The 16,333-nt window shown below is 40.2% G+C and overlaps 1 protein-coding gene and 1 long non-coding RNA gene across 2 annotated transcripts in view; one reads left to right on the plus strand and one right to left on the minus strand.

Moving 5' to 3' along the window:
* LOC126262854 (CWF19-like protein 1) overlaps window positions 1–16,333 on the plus strand; it is a 167,945-nt gene that overhangs the window by 140,312 nt on the left and 11,300 nt on the right. Inside the window, exon 10 of the mRNA XM_049959721.1 lies at window positions 9,526–9,670. Within this exon, the coding sequence (XP_049815678.1) occupies window positions 9,526–9,670 (145 nt within the window). The remainder of the gene's footprint in view (window positions 1–9,525; window positions 9,671–16,333) is intronic.
* Window positions 1–16,333, minus strand: part of LOC126262857 (uncharacterized) — a 101,127-nt gene that overhangs the window by 81,348 nt on the left and 3,446 nt on the right. The gene's annotated exons all lie outside the window — the stretch shown is intronic.

Consider the following 16,333-nt stretch of genomic DNA (forward strand, 5'->3'; position numbering starts at 1 on the left):
AGAGACTGCATTTTCCTAACTAATTGAAGAATATTGCTAATTGCAGAAGTTCTAGAGCAGAAAACAGTACTTAACTTGAACAGTTTGAGGGTGATGTTCATTGTGGTTCATATTATTTATTTATTTATTTATTTATTGCTGCTGATATCCCATCTTCATTACTATTTTGGATAATACTGAATTCTTTTGCAATTCTCACTGGGTAATTTTTTAAATGAAAAGACTCAACACAGCTATTGATAAATTTTCTTCAGTTATTCATTCCAACTGACAACTGAGCAGAACTGCACTGACTGACAACTGACTTGAATGCACTCACAACCAAACAGTACTGCTCATACAATGAAGGCTTTCACAACCGGATATTTCAGCTGCTGAGAATTCTTCCGAGTTGTATGGCCGTGGTCCATGGAACTCTTCTATCCCTAAACAGTACTGCCCTTTGCCATCCTCATGGTTACAGCTGCTGTCACGTATTTATTATCTTGACAATACATGATACTTACAGTGTTGTTATAATTAATGTTTTGTAATATTTACACTGGATAACACCTTATACAAAATTGTATTTTGTGTGATAGTACACTCAGCAGAAAACAAGAACAATTTTCCATAAATAGTTTCGTAAAATTCATGGTCTTCCAATGTTAAATTTTGGTAAATATGATTTTTAAAAAGTTACTTCAAAAAAATGTAAATTTCTACAAAATAACTTTATAACTTTGATTACTCGCATTTATATATGCTCTAAAGTCACATTTTTTCATGTGACAGGTTACTTTGTACATTATGGTATACTTTACTAAAAAGTGTTGGTGTTTTATTTTTTTTTTTTTTTTTTTCCAAGTATAGTTTCAGAAAATTCCTAGGTCATAACTTCACACAAAAGATAACTGTGTTCAAATTGAGTTATTACTCTTTTAAATCTGACATTTTTGCGAACAGCTTGGTGTATTTAACATTAGTACCCATATAATCTTCAATTGTTCCAAATAATGTTAGGTAATAAATAATAAATGTGAAATATAGTCATAATATAACACAATGCTCAATACAATGTATCAAGTAAGACACTAAAAACTATGTATTGTGCACTCCTACATGTAACCCAAGGTTGTTACATTACAGTGGTTAGAGGCGACTTTCTCTTTTCATACTCAGGACTGTGTAGATGTCTGCCATTTCTTATCCAAACCTCCCTCCAGGAACAGTGCTTCTTACATCGCATTGGTGATGCCTTGTCTGTTTGCTATGTTCAGGAGAATGGGGTCCCCCAAGACAGTGTACTCTGTGTCACATTGTTAGCAGTCACTATCAGTGGTGTCTCCTTCGTAGTCAGGAGCTCCATGTTTGTAGATGACTCTGCAATCTTCTAATCTTTCTCCAATGTTACGACAACAATCAGACAGCTACAGCTGGCCACCAGGAAGCAACAAGTATTTGCGCCAATTTTAACCATGCTTGCCGAAGTTTTAACCAACCAGAGCTCACAATGGGGGCAATATTTTACATTTTAAGGACAGTGTGCCCTTTTTGGGTGTACTATTGAATCAGAATTAACCATTGTCCCACACCTGAAAAACCTGTGACCAAAGAGCTTCAAATTGTTGAATATTTTGAAATGCCTTAATGGAAAAGTGTGGAGGACTGGCAGTACCACCTCCTGCAGTATTATAAAGCATTTGTCAGACCACGGTTAGATTACAGCAACGTGGCTTATGGATCAGCCCATATTTCCTATCTCAAGATGCTGGAGGCTGTCCACCACGAGGCATTTGGATATAGAATACAGCTTTTTGGGCCTGCCCTTTTCAAAATCTCTGGCAGAGGCTGGTAAACTACCACTCTGTATTTGGTGGCACCTCCTTCTGGCTCAACAGGGCCTGAAAATCTTCGCATGCCATCAGTCATTGGCATTCAATGCAATGGTCCAACCCAACTTTGAGCAACTGTTCAGGAATCAGCTACAAGCAACCAAGCCATTTGGGTCATGTGCTACTGACGGTTTCAAGGATCTGGATATATGAGACCTCCGAATGCACAGCCAGGGATAGATCAGATTGCTGCCTTGGCATTTTCAAAGGCCAGAAGTGATTTTAAGCTTGATACAGTACAAGAAAAGTTATACTCCAGATTATGTTTTTACAACTCTGTATCCTTTCAATTTAAGTATGAACCACAGCTTTATCGTTGTTTATACAGATGGCTCCCAGAAGACAATGGCTTTGGTCATTCAGCTGTTTTCCCTGGTTGGGTGTTTAGAACAATTTACAAATTATGATGCAGAGTTACATAGCATTATGAAACCATAGGAGTGGATTCACAGGCATCACAGTACAAGGTTCTTGTACCGTCTTCCGTCTTTCCGGAGATCACAATATCGTCCAGATAGTTTGCTGCAGTAGGGACCGATGCACAAACAGTTTGGAGATATTGCTGAAACAATGCAGGGGCGGATGCACACCCGAATGGCAGTCGTTTGAATTGATACAAACCAAGATGCATGTTAACCACCAAAACGCGCTGGGATTCTTTGTCCACAGGTATTTGCAAGTACGCATCTGCTAGGTCCAACTTCGTAAAATATTTACCCGGGCACAGTTTGTCAAAAAGATCTTCTGGGCGGGGTAAAGGAAAAGTTGCAATCACTAGTTGTGGATTCACTGTTGCCTTGAAGTCCACACAAAGTCTCAATTTTCCGGAAGGTTTTGGCAAAATTACTAAGGGTGATGCTCAGAGAGAAGCTTGCACACGTTCAATTACACCTTGTGATTCCAAATTGTGTAATGTTTTTGCGACCTCATCACGCAGTGCGTGGGGAACATTGTGCGCTCTGAAAAATTTCGGTTGCGTGTTGACTTTCCAAATGTGCTTTATAGTTTGTAGCGCAACCAAGGCCCGGTGCAAAAATGTCTGCAAATTCTTCACATAGACGAGAAACACTGTCTGAAGGCACAGTCTGGTTCACTGATAGTACCTGATTTACTATAGACAAGTTAAACAACTGAAATAAATCAAAACCAAACAAGTTCACTGCAGAAGAAGAACGAAGGACGTAAAATGACACAAGTTTTGTTTGTCCTTTGTATGTTGCAAGAATGCTGCACTGTCCTAACACAGGGATCTTTTGACCTGAATAGCTAGTTAGCGTAACATTTGCGGCACGCAACGGAGGTGTGCCCAGCAGTTTGTAAGTGTCGTGATTGATCAGTGAAACTGCAGCTCCGGTATCGAGCTGGAATGGTATCACTTTGCCGTTAATGTCCAAGTCTACAAAAAGTTTATTGTCCTGCTGACGACGAGAGCGACTGTCTCGTGCAATGTGAACTGACACTGGTACATAATCACTTGTGACTTGACGGGATTTCCGGTGATGTCGACGCACACTATTTGTGGGACGGACACAGTCACTGTTAGAGAGAATGGCACTGAGCGGAGTGGAATGAACTACATGAATTTCCATGGGCGAAGTTTCACAAGCCTGAGTATCCTTGGTTCGAATTCGGCATGAAGCAAAGGGCCTGGAATGGATGTGAGTTTCCGATCTGAGCTTTTTCTGGCAAACACTCTGAACATGTCCTTTTTTATTACAGAAAAAGCAAATAGCCTGGCGTGATGGGCAATTCTCACGCGAATGTCTAGTAGCACACCGCGGGCATGATTTTAGCACTGCATTTACTTGCCTGCGCGGCACACGTGGCTGAGAGCCTAGCGGCAGCGGCGCGGCCGGGCGTGAGGGCTGTTTACTGCTCCGTGCAGCTCGCCCAGCGGGCCGGTTAACCTGACACACGGCTGGTGAAGTTTCAAATGATTCCTGAGCAAAGTCAAGTGTGTCCTGCTGATCCAATATGTCCATCACTTGTTGAAGGGAGGGATTGACTAGTTTCAAAATCTGTTCCCTTATACGAACATCAGAAACGTTCTGTGCAATTGCATCATGTACCATAGTATCTGAATAAGGGAGCCCTCATTGACACTCAAAAGCACAATCCCTAGTAAGGCCCTGCAAGGTTGCAACCCACTCTCGATTAGTTTGACCTGCCGTACGTTTTGTACGAAAGAAGGTATACCTTTTGCAACTACATTGACTGATTCTTTGAAATATGCATCTAATGCAGAATCGTTACCATGAATTCTGTAGGCGGCGAGATGGAATCCAAATTGGCGTGACCACTCCGTCCAGCTTTCCAGTGCAGCATCAAAAGGTCGAAAAGTTGGTGCAACAGCGTGTTGTGGCTGTGTTAGCGGTGGAGCGGCGGCTGCCACATCGTTTTGCATTGCCCATTGACCCTGGACGAGCTGTCCAAGGGCATCCAGTAAGGCCTGCGTCTGCTGATTCTGTAAGCAATAAAATTCGGACAGTACATCTGGAGATTGTGGCGAAGCCATTACACAAGTAAATCAGGGCAATATTGATAAGAACGCGGAATTGCCTCGTCGCCAATGTTTTGGTTGGCAGGAGAGCCAACACCGTGTTACTAGAGGAGGCCGAAAAGCACGCGTTTTAGCTCACGCAGGCTGGCGTGAGGTCTGGAACAGGACAAGGAAGTTAGAATTTAGAAAACTGGACATAGCTGGTGGAATACTTAACTTTAATCCATTAATGAAGAACATGGTCTTGACGGTACATGAATCAATATCAATAGTAACTGATAATGGCGCCTTGCTAGGTCGTAGCAAATGACGTAGCTGAAGGCTATGCTAAACTATCGTCTCGGCAAATGAGAGCGTATTTTGTCAGTGAACCATCGCTAGCAAAGTCAGTTGTACAACTGGGGCGAGTGCTAGGAAGTCTCTCTAGACCTGCCGTGTGGCGGTGCTCGGTCTGCAATCACTGATAGTGGCAACACGCGGGTCCGACGTATACTAACGGACCGCGGCCGATTTAAAGGCTACCACCTAGCAAGTGTGGTGTCTGGCAGTGACACCACAGTTCTCTTCTGTTCTGACTTGCTCAGTGCACTACTAGCAGTCCACCAAATGCGTCCAGTAGACCATTTGATTCAGCGCATGCATGACTTCTTACAGTGGCTCCAACCATGTGGCAATAAGGTGATCTTTTGCTGGGCACTTGGGCACTGCACATCAGGATGCAAGGAAACGACATAGCTGACAAAGAAGCATTTTGGGATGGTGTTGTATGTCCATGTGCCATCCTCTTGCACACTGTCATCTCATTTCTGATTGACAAATCATGTGTCAGTGGGAAACTGAATTGCTGGGGTTGATGGAAAACGAATTCAAGATGACCACTCAGGCATGGTGGGGTTCATGACAACCTCACTGATAGCAGGAAGTGCTACTCATCAGACTGCACATAGAGCATAGTCCTTTAACAAACGGTTTTATCCTCCAGTAGGAGGATCCATCACTCTGTGAAGTTTGTGGCGTACCACTTTCGGTTCAGCGTATTTTTGCAGTGTTTTGTGTTATATACTGACATCATGTCAGCTCTCGGTTTGGCTGGAGATCTGCCCACCATCCTCACTGGTGGCACTGATGCCACTGTTACACAAGTTCTGAAGTTTCGTGAACTGTTGGGCTGGGGAGGAGAGGCAGATTTTAATGCCTATCATGGTGCCAATGACCATGATGTTGAGTGCCCTGCATCCGCAATCATCACCACATCATCATCATCATCATCATCACATCTTCTTTTCATACTGATAAATTCATTGTGTTTTTTCGGCTCTCCACAGAGATAATACTCATTATTTATTTCATTCAAGTTCATGAAGCAGGGCTCCTCTTCACCACCACCACCACCACCACCACCACCACCACCACCACCACCACCACCACCACCTCACCATCATCATCATACCCATCATCAGCAGCAGCAGCATCAGCATCATTATCTTTTCATACCAATAAATTCATTCAGTGTTTTTCAGCTCTCAACATAGAAAGTACTCATTACTTATTTCATTCAAGTTCATGAAGCAGGATTCCTCTTCTGATTACTCTAAAATTTAAATATTATCACCACTAAAATGAAAGACCATGATTTCTAATTTATTATATATTTTATAATTTTTATTCTGCGGGTTCTTTCTTTTCCTAGTACTAGCAAATGTGAATATCTCTTAATGTGCAGAAGTAAATTTTGTTTCAGTAACTACAGATTTAAAAAAATCAAAGATGGTTTTCTTTATTCCTTCTTCATACTGCATTGCATGTTCATTTATTACTCATATAATGTGAACAAAAACAATTAACCTGAAAACTCTTTCGTAATTTGATGTGTTTGCTACATGGGTTCAGCTGTGATTGATGAACATCGGCTACGGTTGAGAGATAAGACAGTATATCAGTTACAGGAATTTCTTTTAACAATAAAAAAATCTAAGTTAGAGTTTGACAATCACTAGAGACACCTCATCAACAATGGACTGTGAATTGTGCATATGTTGCAGTAAAATTGCACTATCCAAAATAGCAGTGCCAAAAGAGTTTATCTGAGACAATTTTGCTAAGGCACAATATATACATCAAAATTGGCTGAAGTCATTACATTCACATAAATATGTAAGTTTATGTTCCCTAAAGAAGTTACTACACGTTTCACTCAGTTCTCATACGGGCAAGCATTAATGCATATTCTTTCAGGCACAACTTTTGTTTTATTTCCATGTATCAATATACAATGTTGAACTAACTGTGTAAACATATTGCAAGGGTTGTTTGCTCTCCACCAAATATTTATCATAACTTGATACCATTGTATGTTAGGTATTCACGGAGTCCCATCTATTCATGAGCACATCTGTTGGCTACCATCAAGAACATGCTTCTTATCATGCAACAACAATGTTTATAAAAATTAACAAAATAAAGAAAAGATAGACTGCTACTCACCATAAAGGTGATGTGCTAAGTTACAGACAGGCACAATGAAAAGACACACATATAGCTTTCGTTGTCATTTTGTTGTGCCTGTCTGCAACTCGGCATGTCATCTTTATGGTGAGTAGCAATCTACCTTTCCTTTGTATTGTTGATATTCCCACCTTTAGCTTTTATTGTTCGCATAAAAATTAATATTGTCTCAATGATATTGCCAAGAAATGCAGACTTGCTTGTATCATTATGTTGGTCAGTGTTGACTAATGGAGTGCCCCTTTTTTAAAACTTTCTAATGTTTCCTTTGTTGAATGATATTTCAGTGAATTAGGTCCACACTATAACTGCAGATTTTCTCAGGTGGATTTGTATTTCATTGTAAGACTTTGATACTGTAAATTGCATTTGTGCTGTGAGCTCAGTTGCCATAGATTGATAGATTTTGTGGAAATCAATGTGGGATAGACATTTGTACGTTGAAACAAAATAATTTGAATATCTGAAGTCTGTTGTTTGATTCTTATTTGAGAATTCATCAACAGGGAGCTTTTTGAGTCAAGCAGATTGTGAGTCTGGTGTTAGACCAAGTTAATTTAAAACAAAGATGTAGAAATTTTTTCACAGTTCAATTGCTTAAGTCTGTCATGAATGTCTTTACCTTTTTCATCTACAAAATTCTACATTATAATGTAATTTGTTGTTTTCCTTGCAGCCATTAATGCTCTATTTGTGCCACACATAAGTTTTATAGTTGTTGCCCCAACCATCCAGGAGGCTCAAGATTCGAATTCCCATCCACGCCATCCTGATATAAGTTTTCCTTGGTGATTCTGGGTGAAAGTGTGTATAATTCCTTCCACAGCCAATTTCCTGCCCCATGTCCGACCAATCCAAGTATGATCTCCATCTCAAATGATCATGCCATCATTGTTACAACAAACCCTTAATATTTGTTCTTTACTATCATTATTGCTTTCATTTTTGAGTTCCTACACCCTTGTCATCATTGCCATAGTTTACCATTTATATTTTCCCTTTCCTTTCTCTTTCTTACATATATAAATGATAACTAACTGTATCTTTTCTTTCTTTGCTACATCTTCTTCATTACGTCTGTTACTATTGATTATTATCTCCTCATTTTTTAGCTCTAATTCTCTTTTTGATCTCATCAGCTCCCTGCTCTGCCGATTCTAATTTATCAGATTTCACATTTTATGTGTAGCTTGTTCTTGTGTGTTTTATTTAGTGAGAAAGAGAGAAACCGGTCTTTGAAATGTATCTGGCTGTAAGGACAACTTCCATCAGTTGTATCTCAAAAGCTCACAGTTCTTAAGCGTATGCATTATTGCAGCATAAAATTACAGATTAGCATGGCATCTTTTAAAATATCACTCTTTTTTATGTCTGTGATCACTTTCGGTATAAGTGTGTGGATGGTCATACTTCAGGAGATGAGACCTACCCAAATCCTTTGAATGATGCAATGGATCTTTATTGATCTCTGGTGCCAACTGAATGGCATTGTTAGAGATTTGTGAAATGTACCCAATTAAGTTCCAGACAAGGAAGTATGCAAAATATTGATAATCAAAAGGTAAAATAAGTAAAGCTAATGAATAAATGTTTAACTAATCACTAACATGAAAGCTCGAAACACATGCCTGTGGGATAGTCGCAGTATATGAAAAACAATGTATTGTATTCTATCAAACATCGAGAAATGTCCAAAAGTCCTTTTAAAATGGTGATTCACCGACCATATCTGGATTAACTTTGTAGATTCAATAAAAGGAGCAACAATAGAGTCGTTTGTGAAGGAATTGTAACAGCTGAACACAGAGTGATGCAGTGCCTCAATCAAAGCATCACAGTCAATGAAGAGAAAACTAATTTATGAGATTGTAATGTATACAAAATTACTTCGAATGAAGAAGCATGTGCTTCCTTGGATTACCTAGTAGAATTTTCCACTTGGTGAACATTCCAGTGATAGTGTTTACATTATGTATCCTACCTCTAGAGAGAGGAAATACAGCATGTTATCTGTGTCTGAAGTGCTAGACAATGGAGAGCATCACAATCACAACTAGTGAAGGACGCTTTATGAGCCAAGGGATTAACATTCTAATCTCCCTCCCCCAATCACCCAACTTCAGTCTTATCTATCTCTTCTCCTCTACCATTCTTCCTCTTTTACATAACTTTCTCTCCATGGAAATCTGGGCAACAGTTAATAGGGTTTGAGGCCATGCAAAAATTAGGCATAAAATAACAAAAATTGTCTTCATCTACTGTGGATGAAAAAAATTCTAATGAAACATGGTGTCCAGTAGTTTCTAGCATGCATATCATATGTAGAAAGAGCAATCCATAAATAAGTAAATAATAAATGGTCTCACATGATCCGAGATCTAAATGCAGTAGTCCTGTTTTTTTAAATTCTTTTCTTTGTTGTACTAGGTGAATGAACATTAGATTCAATACATAGAATTTTTGATAAATATCACTTTATGATTATTATAAATTTTATAAATGTGTATATGTGGGGCAGGGGGTGGGTCGATGTGTGAGTGGGCAGGCGAACAGGAGCATACATGTGCACATGCAAGCATATGCACAATGCACTTAAAATGTTTTTGTTTGCTTTTCTTTCTGTTTTATTTTCCTCAATTTTACCATGTTTAAATCAGCAATAAAGAAATATTTCAATAAAAGACAGAAAGCTCCTGTCTTCTTTGAAAGAAATTACAAGACTTCACATCTGCAAGTTCAAGTTGTGCCAGTAAATTTGCGTGTGGTTAATATGCTTAAGGACATATTTCAGGTAAGTGATACCTGAAGCATGGCAATCATTTTGAAACTTATAATTTGCATAATGTTGATTCATAAGTAACCAAGACATTAGAGATTATGCTTTGAAACTCTCATGATATCTCAAAATTTCCACTCTGACACTGAGTTTATAGCACAGTATGCTGTTATGCTTGTAAAAATATGTAAACAGTAACCACAATAGTCCATGTATATTGTCACTGTCGCATCCTTTCAATGCATGTAACATTCATTTCTTATATTAGAAAGATCCTCACATCTGTTTTCATTTTCTTAGTTGTGAAATACCTGCCCACTACATTGTGCCTTACACCCGTCATTCATAGAAAATATTTGATCAAAATGTATAATATAAGGGACAGTGAAATGAAAGCAAGACAGATGGAAAAACAGTAAGTAAACTGTTTATCATTTCAAAAGTAATCACCATAACTGTTAGCACATTTATCCCACTGTGACACAAGACACTCAATGCCTGCATGGAAAAATGTTTCTGGTTGCCTGTGGATAGTATCCAGGGGTGCACATCTTTGTCCATAGCAAATCAATAGCCACGAATGTCTCTCTTCCGGGCTCCAAAAATACGTAAATTGCATGGCGAGAGGCCAAGACTGTATAGAAAATGTGTAAGGGCTTCCCAGCAAAACTTCTGCAGCATAGTCAAAATAACGTTGGCATCAAATCTCCCCATGCAGTTTATAAATTTTTGGAGTCCTGAAAGTCCTGAAGGAAGGCATTTGTGGCCATTGATTTGCTCCAGACGAAAAAATGCTCGTGTGTGTATAATCACGGTTCCATAGTCAAACCACAAACATTTTTCCACAGGGGGACACATGTGTCAAAAGTTACAGTGATTATCTTCCCTGTTTTCTTTTGACTGCTCCTTATACCAAAGAATGGTAGTAGATTAGAAAGTAGCTATTACATTTATAATGACCTGTAGCAGACCGATGCATGGAACACAGGAACAGAAAACTAGATTCACACTAGTTTTAGAGCTGTTGCTCTTTTTCTAGCAAAAGTACAAAAAGAACCACACAGAAACCCAAATATGCAGTCCTGCAGGCTTGGCATGACTGATTATTGATACTCGATTATTGAAAGCAGTTACCCACACTTATGGAGATGGGGAGGGGGTAGAGAAGGAAGCAAAGAGGGGGCAGTGAGAAAGAGGCAGGTCTTTGGATAGATGACTTCGCAGCTGCACAACCACCTTCGTACCATTTGTCTTGTTGTGTGGCTGCAGTGTCATTTGTCCAAAGACCTGCCCCTTTCCCTTTATGCACTCTTTGCATCCTTCCCTACCCCCTCCCCACCTCAGTCAGCTGTTTTCAGTATCAATAATTAGTCCCGCTATGACCACAAGAGAGCACATTTGAGTGTCTGCGTGGCGCACCATGAAGATGACATGGATTGGGAGAGGGTGACAGGATATAGGAAGGGGAAATTGTTAGGTGGAGGGTGTGCGAAGTGGGTTAACTTATATTGAGGCCAGGAGGATTATGGAAGGAAGGATGTCTTGCAAGCATAACTCCCATTTGCATAATTCAGAAATGTTTTTGGTGGTGGAAAGAATCCAGATGGCCCAGGTTTGAAGCAGTCATTGAAATTGAACAGGTGTTGAGCTGCATGTTGTGCCACTGGGTGGTCAACTGTGTTCTTGGCAACAGTTTTGTGGTGGCCGTTCTAAAAAGCTGTGCAGTGATTGTAGCAGAGTTGCTATATGTACGGACAGGAAAAATACGTTTTATTTTATGGCCAAATTCTGTGTTTGTTTTGCCAAAGTCAGTGTTATTTTTTGACGAATTTGGTGTTATCTTTTGCAAAATTCTTGCTTTTTTTGCCACATTTGTCATCATATTTTGACAGAGTCTGTGTTTTTTGGCCAAAATTGGTGCTGTCTTTTAGCCAAACTCTGTGTTATTTTTTGCCAAGTTCGGTGTCATTTTTTCACCAATTTAAGCTTTATATTTTTTGCCAGATTTGGTGTCCTTTTCTTGCCAAAGTCTGTGTTGCTTTTTGTCAAATTCAGTGTAATTTTTTTTGCCAAAATCAGTGTCATCTTTTTGCTAAGCTCAGTGCTTTTTTCCAAAATCCATGTTATTTTTTGCCAAATTCTATGTTTTTTGTCAAATTCTGTGTTTTTTGTCACATCCACAATTATTTTTTTGTCAAATTCAATGTTATATGTTTACCAAATTTGGTGTTATCTTTTTATTGAATTATGTGTTATTTTTCTGCAAAATTCCGTGGAATTTTGGAGAGTACAGTGTTTTTGTTTCCAATTTTGGTGTTTTTTTGCCAAGGTCAATGTTGTTTTTTGCTAAATTTGGTGCTATGTTTTGCCAACTCTGATGTTATGTTCTGCCAACTGTGATGAAATTCAGTGCTAATTTTTTTGCCAGTTTCATTGTTGCTTTTTTTTTGTCAAACTCTGTATTGTTATTAGCCTTTTTCTTCCAATTTCAATGCTATTTTTACCCTCACATCAAAGCTCACTAAGCAAGAAATGAGCTGTCATTTCAAGATTATACAAAAAAAATTACAGATATTGTGATCTCTCATAAAAATTGCCAATTTCTTGTTATTTTTGTAAAAACCACAAGTTATGCATTGTTTTTTGTTCATTATTTTTGTGAAATTTTCCTGTCCCTGTTTATATGACATGGCTGCTTTTACAGGTGGCACTGACTTTGATGGGGTAGGATGAGCATATGACGGACTAGAGAGGAAGTGCTGGGTGGGTGGATTGGGTCTTCCACAGGTGTATGACTCTCCGGAAAGGGGTTGGGAGTGGGAGCGGCATAGTGATGGACTAGGGTCTTTTGTAGATTGGGTGGGTGATGGAATATCACTTTAGGTGAGTGGGAAGTATCTTGGGTAGTGTGTCCATTTCTGGGCTGTATGGTAGATAATGGAAGTCGTGGTGAAGAATATGCTTCACTTGTTCCAGTCCAGGATGAGATTGGATGATGAGGATGGTGCTCCTTTGTAGTTGATTCTTATGGGTTGTTGTAGGATTATGGGTGTGAGAGGATATGGTCACCTGAATGTGGAATAGGTTTGTGGCGTAGTGCCTGTCCGTGAAGGCCCTCATGAGACCATCAGTATACCGGTAAAGGGAGTTCTCGTGACTGCAGACACGCCAGGCTGTATGGGAGTGATTTTTTGTGTTAGAGCTGACAGCTGTAGAAATGCAGATTCTGTTGGCAGGTAGTTGGTTTAATGTGGACAGATGTGCGGATGGACCCATTGGAGAGACAGAGGTCAACATCTGTGATGATGGCACGTTGGGTTGAAGAGGACCAGGTGAGGTGGGGAAGTCGGTGGGAGAGAAGGTGTTGAGGTTTTGCAGGCATGATTCCAGATGATGAAGATGTCTCAGTGAACTTGACCTAGATAAGGAGTTTGTTCTTTTGGGAGGCTAGGAATGTTTTCCTCTTGATGACCTATAAAAAGGTTGGCATATGAGGATGGCATGTAAGTGTGCAAAGCTGAGCCATGGATTTGTTTGTATACATTCCCCGCAAAGGAGGAGTATATGAACAAATCTGCACCATATCTACAAACGAGCGCCCATTTTGTCACCCTGGACTGGAACAACTGAAACATATCTTTCGCCAGGACTTCGATTATCTACCATTTTGGCTATAAATGAAGGACACTCTACCCAAAATCCTTCCCACCCTCCTAAAGTGGTATTTCATTACCCACCCAACCTACACAAGATCGTGGTCCATTCCTATGCCTTTCCCACACCCAACACCTTGCCAGATGGACCACTTCCCTGTGGAAGACCCAGGTGCAAAACTGCCCAATACATCCACCCATCACTTCCTACTCCAGTTCTGTCAAGGGCTTATCCTACTCTATCAGAGGTATCCTACTGCATCAGAGGCAGCCATGTCATGTACCAACCCTGCTGCAATTACTGCACAGCTTTTTTATGTCAGTGTGACAATCAACTAGCTGTCTACCAAAATGAATGACTGCTGCCCAACTGTGTTCGAGAACAAAGTTAACCATCCAGGTGCACAACATGCAGCAGAACTCAACATGTTTGATTTCAATGGTTGCTTCATAGCCCGTGTATCCGGATTTCTTCCCTCCTCCACCAGCATTTCTGAACTGCACAGGCGGGAGATATTATTGCAACACATCCTTCACTTCCGTAACCCTCCTGCCCTCAACCTCCTTTAACCCACTGTCCTCACATGCTCCAGCCAACAGTTTCCCCTTTGTTTGTTCTGTCATCCCCTTGTCTTCATTGTGTGCCTTCATTGTAATCCACACCCCACCACTTACAGTACTTGTGCTTCAGCTGCCTAGCGCATGTCCCTGCCACACCTCCCTCCCACATTCCTAACCAGGAAACCAGCTGCTTCCTTCTGAACCACTAACTACTCACCTCACTCACTCTTCCTGTCTCCCATCTCCCTGTTCCTCCACCCACACCATCCAACACAATCTTCATGTGACCCCTAGTCCACCTGTCAAAATGCAATCCCAGCATTGTGTGTCCAGCTGGCACAATGTAGGGACAAGTGTGTGTGTGTGTGTGTGTGTGTGTGTGTGTGTGTGTGTGTGTGCGTGCGTTTTTACTCTAGCTTGACAAAGGATTTATTCCAAAAGCTAGCAAATTTTCTTTCCATTTTGTGTGTGCACTGTGGCCGACCGGTTCTAGGCGCTTCAGTCCAGAACCATGCGACTGCTACTGTCGCAGGTTCGAATCCTGCCTCGGGCATGGATGTGTGTGATGTCCTTAGGTTAGTTAGGTTTAAGTAGTTCTAAGTCTAGGGGACTGATGACCTCAGATGTTAAGTCCCATAGTGCTCAGAGCCATTTGAACCATTTGTGTGTGCACTGATGAACACAAGGAGACACAATGTCAGCAATATGGGGCCACAGGAACAGCACACACAATTCTTCCTAGTCAGATAACTACTGATAGCTTAAGTTATGATACTTTTTTCCTTCTTAAGTGCAGTATTTTCCATGACACTGTAACATTCTGAGTTTTGACAAATCTCAGAAAATAACAAGACCTGTAATTTAGTGTTTGATAAATGAAACACCTATGACTTTTTTTAGGCTTTCTGACAGATCTATTGCAAATGTCTTTCTCAGATATTATTGAATAATGCAACTGTTCAATATCTGCAGGTGGTGCGGTAGCCACAGCTGCAAGATACTACTGGTGTACATCTACATCTACATACATACTCTGCTAGCCACCATATTGTGCATGGCATAGAGTGTCTTGTACCACCACTAGTCATTTCCTTTCCTGTTCCAATCAAAAATAGAGTGAGGGAAAAATGACTGTCTATATGCTTCTATATGAGCCCTAATTTTTATTATCTTATCTTTGTGCTCCTTACACGGAAAGTATGTTGATATCGCCAAGCCACAACCAAGAATTGCACGTGTGCAGAGAAGCTCTTACAGTTGGACAAAATTCTTGATTTACCTCCCCAGATTCAAGGGACTTACACTGGCAGGCTTGCTGTAAGTGCAAATACCATCAGAATATTGTAACTCTAACTGTGACTGGGAATACATATTAATTGAGGTTAGGTGATTAGGGCACCACTTGATGATGATGATGATGATGATGATGATGATGATGATGACGATGAGGTCCCATACTCCGAGGAGCGTAGGGGACGATGCGGGAGACCCACACTACTGTACTAGGCAAGGTCCTAGTGGACACCCAGTCATCTCAAGGCAGGAAAAATCCCTAACCCCGTCGGGAATCGAACCCGGGACCTCGTGCGCAGGAAGTGAGAACACTACCGCAAGACCACAAGCTGTGAACTAGGGCACAACTTAATATAATTTTTTCTGTGATTTTTTAGTTTGCTTCAAAAGTGAAATTCGATGGAAGTTTGACAGAATTTCTTTACCCTCTTTCTTTTGTGTAGGCTTAACTTCAACATGTTTCAGCTAATTAGGAACTGTTCCAGTTATAAGCAATTGGTTATACAAGTAACTTAACAGGTTATTAAACCTTTAAATATGCTGAATGATCACCAAAGTTGTTTGTGACTGAGAGATACAATTTATCTTTAACCTACCAGATACGTATACACAGTAAACCATTAATCACATGTATAGAAAGTGCAGTCTTTAATAGGAGGCTTAGAATGGGCATCAGTGTGCATTCCAGCTGTATGATACTAACAAAAGGATATATTATTGCAGTATTAATGACTTTACTTTGTGAGAGCACAGGGAAATACCTCTTACCTACCACAACTCTGTCCACTGTTTTTCTGCATTGTAGCACAATTCTGGGCGAGGAAAAGTTTCTCGCCTGGCAGTAATATATCCACCTATAGTTGTAACATTTTCCAACCACATAATAAATGGATGGGAATCTTAGGATGCTCAAACTGATTAATAAGATGGATGTTTTCACACCAAACTATTTTCTTTTCGCTGTTGTGGGTATGTATTTTATATTGGTGCAGAACACTTTCATACTATTCACCAGTTATTACTTTACACTTTGGATGGTAATCAGCAAGGGAATCCCTTGTGTGTCTGAGTAAACACCAGCCATTCTTATTAGCCCTCCTTTTAACATTCATCTCTGTCTACAAATTCATTGTGTTGCTGTTTTTCCAATTTCATTCTGGTCTGCATTTTT

Source organism: Schistocerca nitens, chromosome 6, assembly GCF_023898315.1.
Source record: "Schistocerca nitens isolate TAMUIC-IGC-003100 chromosome 6, iqSchNite1.1, whole genome shotgun sequence".
Classification (NCBI taxonomy): Eukaryota; Metazoa; Arthropoda; class Insecta; order Orthoptera; family Acrididae; genus Schistocerca; species Schistocerca nitens.